The sequence below is a fragment of the Serinus canaria genome, chromosome 3 (assembly GCF_022539315.1).
Source record: "Serinus canaria isolate serCan28SL12 chromosome 3, serCan2020, whole genome shotgun sequence".
Lineage (NCBI taxonomy): Eukaryota > Metazoa > Chordata > Aves > Passeriformes > Fringillidae > Serinus > Serinus canaria.
In genome coordinates, this window is record NC_066316.1 from 109,847,993 (window position 1) to 109,860,983 (window position 12,991).

Genomic DNA, 12,991 nt, shown 5'->3' on the forward strand with positions numbered 1-12,991 from the left:
AATCCCCCTCTGCGCCTACATGCCCTTTCATTTCCTGTTCCCGTGGACAAAAGCAGACACACAGCAATTACAGCAATTAAAATATAATAATGATAACAATATTAATACACTCAACTGATGGATAAGAAAGGGACACCTTTGTGCCCCAGGAAATCCCTCCATCCAAACCATCCTCCATCCTCCTGGAGCTCTCTTCTCATCCAAAGCAGGGCAAGAGACTCTCAAGCAGGAAAAGCAGTGTGCAGTCTTGGAGCCTAAACCAAACCCCTTCTGTACCTACAGAACAAACCAGGATTCTGTCTCCATGGGTTTTCTGCCCCCTAAATTGCTGTTGAGTTGGAAACACATTTGAGAAACCTCATAGAATTCAGTTCTCTGTTACCTTCTCATCATTCTAACAAACATGGTCACATCCCCGGTCATTGAATTCCCACTGCTGAGTGCTCACACTTTCCCCATTTCCCCTCTTTCCCTCTCACCTGCAGCACCCTGGGCCAGCAAAAGGAGCAGGGGGAAGAGCAGGAACAGGATCTTCATGGCTGCTGCCTCTCCTGGGTCTTCACAGAGCTGCAAAGGGGACACCAAAGCAATAGGGACATGCAGGACCCCAGATGGGGCAGGAGCATGGAGTCTGTGGTTCATCAAACTGCAGAGAGGCTGCTCCCAACCACAGCAGATGATATTTCCTCCCCATTTCTCTTTAAAAACAATTCTTCATTTTGTGCCACTCTTCAAATTTTGGGCATGTTTCATGTCTGTGTCTTTAGGAAATTAATTGCCTCAACTGATATTTGAATTAATTTCCATGAAGACTTTCCAAAGAAGTTTCCTCAGTGAAGAGACACTAGACCTGGGGCAAGTGTTTTCCCATCCATTGAAAATACATTGCCAGTGACATGTGGGTACAACAGAGAAAAAATTGCTACTGAAAGCAATGGAACAAGCTGTCTTTCAGAATTTCAGGTTTCATGTATCAAACACATGCCCCAAACACCCTGCCCAAAAAGTTCTGCTTCCCTGGGATCAGGAATATTCTCCCAGCTCAGCTTGGCAGTGCCCATCCCCAATTCCAAAGCATTCTCAGGATTCCTAGCAAGGGCATTCTCCAGCCCCACACTTGCTGCCCCTGCCATGGACAGCACTGACACAGGCAGCAGCCAGAAGGCAGGGAAATGCCCAGAAATTGGAACAGAAATCAACCTTTGCAGCTTCTGAAAGCCTGAAATTATGGGAAAGCTCTGTAATGCTGAGGAAAAAGACTCTCTATATTTTCCAAGGGAAAGCCCTCATTCCGCCAGCAAAGAAGATCCTAGGTCCCTCCTGCAGCATCAAGGCACTTTTACAGACTATCCTGCACTTTGGAAACCTCAATTTCACCTTCCACATATTCTTAGATTCAGATGAATCTAAGAATTTTGTTGTCTTTCCCTGTAAAATTGCTGATGACCCCTAGGTACTTTGACTAGTTTGTCCTTTAGGAGATTTTGCTCTGATGGGCTTTGAGCTGAGACCCAGAGTGGGCAGGATTCAGGAGAGAGACCCCACACTCACCTGCCTGGAGAAGGTCTGGGTGTTCAGGGAACAGCAAAGCCAAGAGGAATGACTGTGTGCCGATGCCCTTGGGGCCAGGGAATGCTGCAGTGCCCCAATCAGGCTGGGTTTATAGCAGTGCTGGTGGGTGGGACAGGCCCCAGTTGCTGCTGGCACAAGTGGCCTGGGCCAACCCGGGAGTGCCCCATGGCTCTGGGTGTGCTGGGGCTGGCCCTGGTCCCTCCCTGCTGCAGGGGCAGAGGCTGAGGGGCCTCCTGGGGCTGTTGCAATCCATGGCACCGTTGTCCCCATGCAACACCTCTTGTGACACCCATGGCACAGTGGCACCGGGCTGTGGGGCCAGCAGGGAAACTCTTGGGATGGGCACAGAAACTGGTGGGTGCAGGCACAAGATCCAGTGCAGTCCTGGGGGAGCAGAATCTGCAATGGTTTGTGTTGGAGGGGACCTGAAAGATCATCTCCTTCCATCCCCTTCCATGAGCAGGGACACCTTCCACTATCTCAGGTTTCTCCAAGTCTTGTCTAACATGGCCTTGAACAGTTCCAGTGATGGAATAGCCACAGATTCTCTGGGCAACGTGTGCCAGGATCTCACCCACCTTAGAGCCAGGAATTTCTTTCTAATATCCACTGTAACCCCCTCCTCTGTCAATTTGAATGTTTCTCCCTTTTGGTGTCGCTCCAGACCCTGGCCCAAAGTCCTTCTCCAACTCTTTTACATCTCCTTGAGGCACTGGATGTGGATCCAAGGTCTCCCCAACTCCTTCTCTTCTCCAAGCTGGACATCCCCAGGTAAATTCTAGGGTTTATGTTTTGGTGTATATGAGTCTGCTTTTTGAGTAAGGTAGAAAATGAAACACTCTTTTGAGCCTTGTGCTCCATAACTCCATCACTGGGCAGAGTTTTGCTGCCAAAACCATCTCCCTGAGACAAATATGAAATATTTGAAATATTAAGGATGAATATTGAATATTGAATAATAATGAAATATTAAGGATGTCATGTGTTTTAGAGAAAGACAGTTGCAGGCTAGAGGGATCTTTGTAGGAAGTGGGAGGTGGATGAAGTTCCCCAGTGAAACAGGATGGAATATTGGCAAATGCCAATAAGCAGCAGCCTGGCATCTCTGCCACATGCTTATACCTAGCAGGAAATTTGGGATTGGCCAGGGTGGCATCCTTGGATAGAGAAATCTTTATCAGTAGAACCAGGGTTACTCGTTGTGCACACACATGTTCATGGATCATGATCATGGAGGCATTTTCCACAGAGGGTGAGGTCAGCCTCAGCAGAGGAAAGCCATTCTAACCTCCAGTCGTGTCCAGGTGGGTGGAGAGGCTACCCACGTTACCCATCTGATCCAGAGGGCCCCTTTGTGTTGTCACCTGGACAGCTCCCATGGGAAATCTATTTTCTTCTAAGGTCCACAAAGGTGTCCTTGAGGTGTCCCCATGGGATCATCCCAAGTGCTCATGAGGGCCTGGCAGTCCCTCACTGCCATGTGGTGGGATGTGGGGTGGAGCAGCACAGCTCCAGCTCCTGGCAAGGAGGGTTACACTGGGCCCAGGGTGTCCAGGTGGGGAATGAGGGGTTTTAACCATTCCTGTTTTCCCAAGAAAAGATTTCTGCAGTAAGAAATAAGGGATTTTGGCATCGGAACACATTCTGACAATGGGAAATTGAATTCTTTTAGCAAGCCTTTCTCTTGGCACTGTAGTTTAAGGGCTGTGTAGACCTTGAGAGCTGTATGGCTCAGAAAAACTCAAATTAAGGAGCAGTTTGCACCATAAATTGTTGCCCTCTGGGGTTTGTGTGTCAAACTCCAGGGAGGATCATGACCCAAGTTTCAGTGACCAATGCTGACCAACAACAATTTATTTAGAAGTAAGGAAAGCAATGCAGAACACATTTGGATTTACTCTACATCATAAAGCCTTTTGCATAGGCAATTAAAGGAGTGTGAAGCTTTGCAGCAGGATCCACTGTGTTTAGAAGTAAGGAGATTCCAAACAAATTTGTAGGCTTAGAACAAATTTTCATTGTTCTTCAATGAATGGCTCATCAACCTCTCTTACGTTCCATGGGCTGCACGGAGGGAAAAAAAAATCAGATTTTCTTTCTGCTTATATTTCCTCCCCACTCACTCTCAGCCCATGCTTTTTTTCCTCCTGGACACAAATTCTTCCCAAAATAGTTCATGTCATTTGTAGTCATGTTGGGACAGCTCTATGCAATCATAACTGTGAGTAAGGAGACCGTTTCCCTATTGTTTAGGAAAAGCAGGGAATTAAATTGATATCCCTATATGATAATTTAATTTTACAACAAAAACTTTACCCTGTGGCTGAAAGCATTTTCCAAATGCTTCTTGGGCAACATGTAACACTTGAGTCAACACAGAACATTTGACTGTCCTCATGGCATAATAACTTTTTTTCTTTATAACGTAATTTAATTATTCAGAAACACCTTGGGGTTTTAGGAGGCAGGCAAACTATTTACTATTTCTCTGCTCATCCTGCAGATGAGCCTTGGGGAACACCAAACTCACTGTTTGCAGCAGGAGCGGAACCCAAAGCAACTTCCAACTTTAATCAGGTGGAAGGGACATCCTCCAAAGTGACAGCTCCCTCCTCTGCAGAAAAGCATTTCCCTCCGGGGTGAAGACAAACCTGCAACAAGAACAAAACGTTTCCTTCCCCCTTGCTCTGCAGGGCAGGGAATTGCAGTGGAAGGGTTTCTGATTCCTTGGGCTGCCTTTGTCACCAATGTCCCACCTTGGCTGTTTTGAAAGGCTGTGTGGGCAGTGAGGTTACAAAGCAGGTCTGGCACAAGCACTGGGCTGATTGATTAATTTCTCACTGGTTTCTTGCAATTTGGAACAGAAGTAGTTAAAATGTGCTGGGAATTTTTCTTCAGGTGCACAAAAATCCCTTTCTAGCATCTCTTTCCCATCTTACCTGGGGAAACCTGGAGTGCCAAGAAGAGGAGAGAAAAGAGCAGGCAAAGGGTCTTCATGGCTGAGGATGTGCTGTGGCACTGTTGGGAAAAGGACCAAGGAAGATGTAAGAGACAGTCCCTGGGATCTGCAGTCTCCTGAGCTACACACTGTGTTAACAACAATTACATTTTTTTTTTTAATTTTGTCTTTAAGCTTTCAAAAATAATGAGCAAAACCCATAGGAAAGCCTGAGTATTTTGTGGGGTAAAATGTTTTCAGGACATATGATCATTAAGTTACTTTAATAGTTTAATGGCTCAGATTTATTTTCCATTTTGCAAATAATCCTTAGCCAGAACAGAATCATGGAATCCCAGAATGGTTTGGATTGGAAGGACCATTGAAATTCACCTTGTTCCAACCCCTGGGGCTCAAACACCTCCCACTATACCAGGTTGTTCAAGGTCCCACCCAACCTGGCCTTGAATACTTCCATAATTTTATTTTTAGCTAAATGATTTTATCTAGTAAATAAACAACACAAAGCAAAATTCGGTGATAATACTGTAAAAATTACAAACTTCAGGGGAAAAAAAGTTCATTTTGTAGTGTTTAAATTTATCAAGAGGTCAATTTGCTCAGCATCTCCAGTCTTGGTCTACAGGCAGCAGTTCTAGAATGGAAATGTACAATCAAATCAATTCCCATTTGAAAAGAAAATTTTAAAAGCAAACATATGATACCTTCATTGGAAGAGTTTAAAATTATATTAGGATTAACTTTATAGGATTAGATAGTCTGGAAAGGTGCTTATGGGTAAAGAAGTGGCTGTTAATGTTTCATATTAGGAAATATTAGGAATTAGGAATGTTCTGATCTGTCACAAATTATGGTCTCTCAAGCAAGGAATGGAAATGAAACAGTGCTGAAATGTCCTGTTGCTGAGAACAGAACCAAAACTGTTTCAAAATTAGCATTAGAAGTTTACACAAGTTTCTTTATATTTGAAAGTATCAGGAGAAATAAGGAGACGAAGTGAACAATTCTGGAATTGAAATAAGGGTTTTGACATAGAGATATAAATAAAAAATACAATAAATAAAATATGTTTTATATATTATATTAAAATATATAAATAGCTATATAATATATAATTTTATACCTATTATGCATTACAAAAATACTGTATAACTTTTATAACATGTTTTTATTCAAAGGCTACATATTTAATGGAAATATATAAATTTAGACATGTAGATTTTCACTGAGAGGTCACCTATTTCTCTGGACCACAGACCTGTCTAAAGCAACATGAACCATCAAACATTAATTTTTCCTAGTACTTATGAGGCAGAAAAATTTATTAAAGCATTCTAGATATTAGCACATTTTTGAATCACTTATTCAACATGTTCAATTTTCTGTAATCTTATATTTACCATTTTAGTTACATACAAATTACAGTTAATAACACAGAGGTTTGGGAGTTGGGTTTTTGAGGAAAAAACAAAAGCTGCCATTGAAAGAAAAGAACTGAGACATTACCAGGTATCAGGTCAGCCCTGAAGCCAAACAAGACTTGCTCTTGGTCCCTTCCCTCCTGAAGATTTTGTCTCTGGGAATGGGATGCTCTTTTATAAGGTGAGTCCCAAAAGAGACTGACAAGTGCTTTCTCTTCTCAGCCATTCATTGAGCCAATCCAAAAATCGCTCTTTTTTTTCTGCTGGCTTCTAATCCTACCAGAAACCAGCTGCTTTTCATTTCCCAATGATAAAATAGGGTTTCTCTCTGAAGCTGTTTGAGTTTTTCCCCTGGAAAATCCCATGTTTTTCATGCAATACCTCTTGTGACACTCCAGTTTGTGTAAGATACGTTAACCCACCATGGTATGTGTCAAACATCTTGGGACATAGGTTGAACTGTCCCTGCCTAGGAGCAACTTAAAACCTTGCAAGACAAAGCATCTGCATGTTCCCTGCAATCCCAGTTAATTTTCTGATCCGTAAATACAGAATATAGGAACTCAGAATGGATATATGGAACTAAAACAAATGTCCATTGGCTTCCTGGCCCGTGGCCACTGGAGACGCCAGAGTGAAGCAAGATGTACCCAAATATAGTGAATATAACATGGTTATGTCCCTGGACACCCTTCCAGCTGATGGGAAATATGTAAATTTAGGCAAATCCAGTGCCAGAGGATGTCTTTGGTCCCTTGGGCCTCAAAGCTCCTTCTTTGGGCTTGAGCTTTTCCCCCAGGACTCTGGTCGATTTTTTGATTCTTCTGCCTTCCACAGGGCCTTCAGCTGATCATTCCAAAACCAGATTATGCCTTAGATGAGCATTCAGGTTTTGGCTATCTGCTCTCAGTCTGCCAGCTGTTGACCTCTGCTCCTTCTGCCATGGGAATTAGCACCCAACTTCTGCATGGATGGAGCACCTGTCCTGGAAAGAGATGGAGAGAGCTGGGGGTGTTCAGCCTGGAAAAGAGAAGGCTCCAGAGAGACCTTAGACTCCAACTTAGTATCTAAAGGGGTATTATGAAAACGAGGGAGAGGGATTTTTTATATGGGCAGATAGTGACAAGACAAGGGGAAATGGTTTTAAAAGTAGGTTTGCATTAATGTTAAGAAGAAATTCTTCCCTGTGAGGGTGATCAGGCCCTGGCACAGGTTTCCCAGAGAAGCTGTGCCTTCCCTATCCCTGGAAGTGTTCAAAACCAGGTTGGATGGAGCTTGGAGCAACCTGAGATGGTGGAATGTGTCTCTGTCTGCATTGGGGAGGTTGGAATGAGATGGTCTTTAAGGCCCCTTGGAATCCAAACCATGCCATGTTTCTATTGTTCTAAGACATGAAATGCTTTCTCAGATCATATTTACTTTAAACCTCCCTTCAGTCAACAAAAAAATATTGTTCATGCAGTATTTTAAAATTATATATGAAGTATGTCACAATAGGTAATGATACACTTGCTAATTTGAATGATTAATGTTTCTAATTGACCGAGATCTTTGCAAATGACACCATGTCTTATAGGCACTACTGTGCTGTAGTGTCTAAAGGTAATACCAAAATTAAACTGAAATATTTACATTGCTGGCTGGCAGTTTACCTCCTAGTCATGTGATTTTTTCGTTATTTTGATATGAAGTTCTTAAGTAGAACCATAGAATAGTCTGAAATTGAAGGGATTTTTGAAATGTGAATAAGTCCAAGCCCTCTGCAATGAGCAGAGACACCTTCAACTAGATCAGGTCAGCCTAGACCTAGCTCAGAGCCCTGTCCAAGTAAACAGATGCAGCACAAGAACGTACAGAAATTACCTATATGCATGTGAAAACGTGACTACAAACCATTTCCCTCCCAAGCATACCCTGACATAGCTTTTTATTCTCTAGATAATTTCATATGTGAACTGTTTCTGCAATAGGAAAAAGAATGGTAATTGGATATCTGGTGTGTCTGCCAACATCTGGCCATAAAACTGAAAAGTAGGGGGAATAAAATTGCAAAAGTTGCAGTTGCTTCACCTCTTGCCAAGTCTGGGTGGTTAACTTGCCAACTGTTACTCTTACCCAACACAATTCCTCAAGGAAACAAAGGTGCATCGTTAATTTTTATTGTCTGTAAGATTTTGTGTGCAAGTACTCTCAAGGGCTTGGCTTTAGCACTGGGAATTCTTGGCCCTGTTTAATATAAATTTCCCATCCAGGCCATCAGAAAACTTCTGCCTGGACAAGGGGAAGGGAGAAGCAGAGGAGGGGTGAAGCACCTTTGGCAGAACTCAGCAAGATTTTTGGGTTGCGGCTCTTTTGAGGGTGGACAGTTTTTCCATCCCCATCTGCAGCTCCTGTTCTTCTGAGCAAGAGACAATCAAACACTTTCAATTATTATGGTGGGATCAGCATTTTGTGCAATAATCCAGTGCTGAGGAGCTGCTGTGCCTGAAGAAGGTGGGATACACTCTGAAGGGAAATGTCCTCAGAGGAGGCTGCAAAGTGTCTGGATCAGAAATGTCTTTCAGCCTTTTAAAATCATAATATTTGAGTAATTTTACCAAGATCACTTTCCAGAGAAGAAGGAGGATCTTATCTCCACCTTAGGAGTTTATATCTAGCACAGAAGATGAGGAAATTAGGAGCAAAAAGGAGAACCTCAAACTCTGCTCCTAGTAGTTTTCTCTTGAAAAAGAAAAAGGAAATATTAGGGACATCTTTCACTTCTGTTTTCCCTAATTAAAGTGCTTCAAACTGTACGTAAAATGCATTTAATCAAGCTCAATACTTTATTGATTCTGCAGTTATCTTGAGTAAATGATGAGACTAACATCTCGATGAACAATTCTGGCTCCATTTTTTGACCTGAAAGCTAATTAAAGGTACTGGGGTACAAGGGCAGAGTCCCCTTTCTTTTTTGAGAACCACAATATGACTGGCAGTGATGTGTGTGTGGCCAAAGCTCCTTGGCACAGGCCAGGTATCCCAAAGTTTCTCAAATTCAAACATTTGTAAATTGAATTAAATTTTCTAGAGAAAACTGGTGGGAGTAATCTCACCAAATTTCAGATATCCTAAAAGGAAATATCCAAGTACCAAATATTTTCAGTGTTCTTCCTTTATGGATAATGGAGAGAGACTGTTCTACAGACTTTTAATAGACATTTGCAGTAAGGTTGTTAGAAATAAAACATAGAAGTAACAGTAGGAATAGAAGAAACCCAGAAACATTGGAGGAGGAGGTGTTTTGCAACAAAAGCCATGAGAACTAATTCTGCAGAACAACAAAAGTGACATCTGTGTCTCTCACAGAGCCAGAATTTGCTCTTCAGAGGGTTTTTTAAAATGTGTTGTCACCAGTCCAAACCCACCCCGAAAGTCATTAAGAGTCCAAACCATCTGAGTTTGGTAACATATTTCACTGGGCACTGTTGTGACAGTTCCGCAACCTCTTTTGAAGAGATAACAACCAAATCCTTATGCTGAACACCCATAACTCTTGGGAATATATTTTTTTACTCTTTCACTTTTTTTTACATTTTTTCCCCTGTTTTGTGTTGCTGATATAATTCAAAATGTTCCTTTGCATAAGGCCCACTCAGAAAATTTCTCAGATGCTTCCAGGCCCTCTGAAGGAAACATCTGGAGATGTCTTGTCTTTATCTACACTGCTAGGCCATGAGGGCAAGGAAAAGAGACAGGAGCACACATTCCAGCCCTTATTTTGTTTCTTGCAATGAGAGAGGAAGGTCCACTTTGCAACTGCAATGCTGCTCCTTTTGATACTGAGGGCTCCTTATTTGTTTAATTGCAGAGTGGTTTGGGTTGGAAGGGACCTTAAAAGTCATCTCAGCCCCCTACCAGGAGCAAGGACACCTTCCACTATCCCAGGTTTCTCCAAGCCCTGTCCAAGCTGGCTTTGGACACTTTCAGGGATGGAACAGCCACAGCTTCTCTGGGCAACCTGTGCCAGGACCTCACCACCCTCACAGGGAAAATGTTTCCCTCTTTCTCTACAAAGAATCACCAGAGGTTCAACCACAGGAAGTCCACCATAACTGATTTTATTAAAGGAGAAGAAAGAAATAGTTTCCACAGTGTTGCCTGGTTCATGTCTGTGGTGTTTGCTTCACTGCAAGGGAGGAATGTGGCAGCTTTTCATTGCAGCAGGAACTGGTGCCACCAGGAGCGATGGGATCAGGGTGATTCCCAGGAGCACCAGCAGAAGCAGGAAAGATTTCCAAGGTGAATCCAGGAACTCTTCAGCTACTCCACCCCCTGCAAGAAGAAGAGAGAATCTCTCTACCCACCTGTAGGTTTTATGCAGAGATGTTCCCCTCATCTCATGACATCAGAGCAGAGGCTGCCATGGGATGTGATTTCCCCCTCCATGCCAGCAGGTTTGGCGCCAGAGAAGTGAGACAGGTGGCAGGAGCTGTGCCTCTAAGGTGTTGCTCTGGAGAAAAAATAATGAGGATATGAGCCAATCCCATAGAGATCCCTGCATTTCTACTCACTTTCTGCAGCAAGAATATCCATTGCTGCATGTTCCAATCCAGTAATAAGGGCGACGACAAATCCCTGGGAAGCAGCGTCCGTTTTGGATAAAACAAGAATTGTCTAGCCTAGGAAACACTTGTCCTGCACAGCACAAAGAGAAGAGTCATTTACCATGAAAGTGATCAAATGAATATACAGTCTTCTTCTTTACACCCCTCTCCTTACCTGCAGCCCCTTGGAGCATCAGGAAGAGGACAACCAGGAGCATGTGAAGGATCCTCATGGCCGCAGCTGGGATGTGGATTCTTTACCTGCACTGAGCAGAGAGCACAAGGTTGAACAACACTGGACAGAGGATTCCCTCCTGACCAGGAGATGATGATTAAAAAATGTGCCTGAAGACACCAAAGCCAAAATCTTTGTCCAGTGGATTTGGATAAAGAACAGAGTGAAAACCTCATCCTTGGAGGTATTAACAATTTCAAGGAATGCATCTCTAAGAAACCTGACCTAACTAGTACCACTTTAAGCACAGATTCAGACTAGAAACTTCTGGATTAGCACAAAACCTAAGTTATTGTGGGGTTCTATGCTGTTTTGGTGCTGGTTTTCATTTTTTTTTTTTTTTCTTCTTTTAGTTTTGGTTTTACTGCAGTGAAAAAAAGACATCCCAGATCTCTTCAGCCCCAGTCAAGTTGCTCTTGTACCAGCACAGGCCCACAAATTATCCCCCTTCCACATATTGAAGTACACAAAGAGTTCAGAAAATGAGCCAATCTTAATCCTTAGGAAAGTCTAAAAAAAGGCATCTCTAATTTTTCAATATTAATTAAAGTAACAACTCAAACTGTTACTGCATTCAGGCAAGACATGTGGCACAAAAAGCAAAGCTCAGCTGCTGTGCTGGCTGGGTGTCTGTTTCTGGAGTAAAACAGACACTTCTGTCCCTGATGTCTCAAGGGAAGGTTCCCAGGTCTCTGTTCCTCTTGGAGAGCAGCAAACCCAGTGCCCTCCTGGAAGCCCTGCAAGCAGCCAATCCGTGGTTCTACAGAACATGTATACACGGGAGGCACTTGCTGGAGGAAAGAGAGGGAAGGGGCTAATCAAAGCAGAAACCTGAGACTGATGAAAAGAAAGGTTAATAAAGATGGAGAGGTGAGGGTGGCTTTCCAGAACCAGGCAGAGTTACCCGAGGAGAAGGTGGACGATCGCTGCTGCTTCTGTTCTCCTGTAGATACAGCAAGACCCAAACACCTATAAAGGGTGGGGGATGAGCCAATGCAGTCATTGGCCAATGGAAAAAAGCCTTTTCCAGCCTGCATTTTGTTTCTTCCAATCAGAAAGGAAGGTCCAGTTTGAAACTACTTTCTCCAGAGCCCCTGATCCTTGTGCAACCCATCCCAGTTTGTGTAAGGCACGTTAGACCACAGGGTGATGTAAAATACCTGGAACATGCACTGAGTGCTCCTGATCCTGAGGGCTCCTCACCTGTAGAATCCCAGAATGGTTTGGGCTGGAAGGGACCTTAAAGATCATCCAGTTCCACCCCCTGCTATAGGCAGGGACACATTCCACTATCCCAGGTTGCTCCAAGCCCTTTCCATCCCAGCCTTGAGCACTTTCAGGGATGGGGCAGCTACAGCTTCTCTGGCCAACCTGTGCTAGGACCTCACAGCCCTCACTTGGAAAAACTTCCTCTCTTTCCCTGTAAAATAATCACTGGTAATGTCATGAGCTTCCCCTGCTGACTGCTGTGGTGCTTTACAATCTTCTGGACCAAGGAGTCAGGATAACCAGAACCTTGATGCCTAGGAGGGATCTCAGAATTACATAAGGAAGAGGACAAGCGTGGCCTGTGGAAATCTATGTGGATTTTAAGAAATCTCAGTGCTGGGAATATCTTCCTCAAGGTATATCTGCTTTACAGCTGCTTGAGTGTCCTGAAGGAAAAGGCAGCTCAGATGTTCACCTTCAGGTTAGCAAAATTTAGGGTTTGTTCCCAGATGGGCCAACTCTTCATGGGATAAATCCCAGCTTTACAATGCAGTCAGGGAAGCACAGATAAATATTATTGATGCCTTAGAGAGGTAAAGCTCAATTTCTGCTCTCTGGATCCCAAGCAGCACTTTTAACCTCATATTTCCAGGGTTTTGGAAGCAACTGGGAAATCCTGTTTGCTTGTGCCTTCCCTGAGCTGGGGGGTCTTTGCTGTGGGAGAGGTGCAATTCCCAAAGGGAGCAGGGGCAGCTCACTCCACATCACTGCTCAAAATCCCCAGCAGCAGATAGGATTTCCAGGCAGAGTTTGGCCAAGTCAGGTCTGGGCAGTTTTCCACAGGGCTGTCCAAGGTCATTGGATGGACAGCAGGGCTGTTCCCACGTGGATTTCATGCCATTGTTTGCCAGGTGTGGAGGTGCTGCGAGGACAAACATTGGGCAATCGTACCAAAGGTCTGCCATCCTTCCTGTCATTTGCACAGAGGACACTGGAGGAAGAGGATGGC

The 12,991-nt window shown here is 43.7% G+C and overlaps 2 protein-coding genes across 2 annotated transcripts; both read right to left on the bottom strand.

Annotated features, from left to right (window-relative positions):
* Positions 1 to 3,408: 3,408 nt before the first annotated feature.
* Positions 3,409 to 6,184, bottom strand: LOC103823292 (gallinacin-2). The gene is made up of 4 exons (XM_009098353.4): positions 6,038 to 6,184; positions 4,512 to 4,590; positions 4,103 to 4,223; positions 3,409 to 3,636 (listed from the first exon to the last, which is right to left on the bottom strand). The coding sequence occupies exons 2-4, from the start codon at positions 4,567 to 4,569 to the stop codon at positions 3,588 to 3,590; spliced, it is 228 nt and encodes a 75-aa protein (XP_009096601.1). The 5' UTR covers positions 4,570 to 4,590; positions 6,038 to 6,184; the 3' UTR covers positions 3,409 to 3,587.
* Positions 6,185 to 10,137: 3,953 nt separating this feature from the next.
* LOC108963178 (gallinacin-7-like) lies at positions 10,138 to 11,763 on the bottom strand. Its single transcript, XM_018922520.3, has 4 exons — positions 11,678 to 11,763; positions 10,714 to 10,804; positions 10,506 to 10,629; positions 10,138 to 10,266 (listed from the first exon to the last, which is right to left on the bottom strand). Exons 2-4 carry the CDS (start codon positions 10,769 to 10,771, stop codon positions 10,251 to 10,253), a joined length of 198 nt encoding a protein of 65 aa, XP_018778065.1. The 5' UTR covers positions 10,772 to 10,804; positions 11,678 to 11,763; the 3' UTR covers positions 10,138 to 10,250.
* Positions 11,764 to 12,991: the final 1,228 nt, after the last annotated feature.

Bases quoted from the DNA above. Each gene is read 5' to 3' on its own strand.
- LOC103823292 (XM_009098353.4), bottom strand. From the start codon at position 4,569: ATGAAGACCCTTTGCCTGCTCTTTTCTCTCCTCTTCTTGGCACTCCAG. The intron at 4,224-4,511 runs GTAAGATGGGAA...TTCTTGTTGCAG, and splicing joins GGCACTCCAGGTTTCCCCAG to GTTTGTCTTCACCCCGGAGG. The intron at 3,637-4,102 runs GTGAGTTTGGTG...CCCTCCGTGCAG, and splicing joins TTCCGCTCCTGCTGCAAACA to CCCATGGAACGTAAGAGAGG.
- LOC108963178 (XM_018922520.3), bottom strand. From the start codon at position 10,771: ATGAGGATCCTTCACATGCTCCTGGTTGTCCTCTTCCTGATGCTCCAA. The intron at 10,630-10,713 runs GTAAGGAGAGGG...TGTGCTGTGCAG, and splicing joins GATGCTCCAAGGGGCTGCAG to GACAAGTGTTTCCTAGGCTA.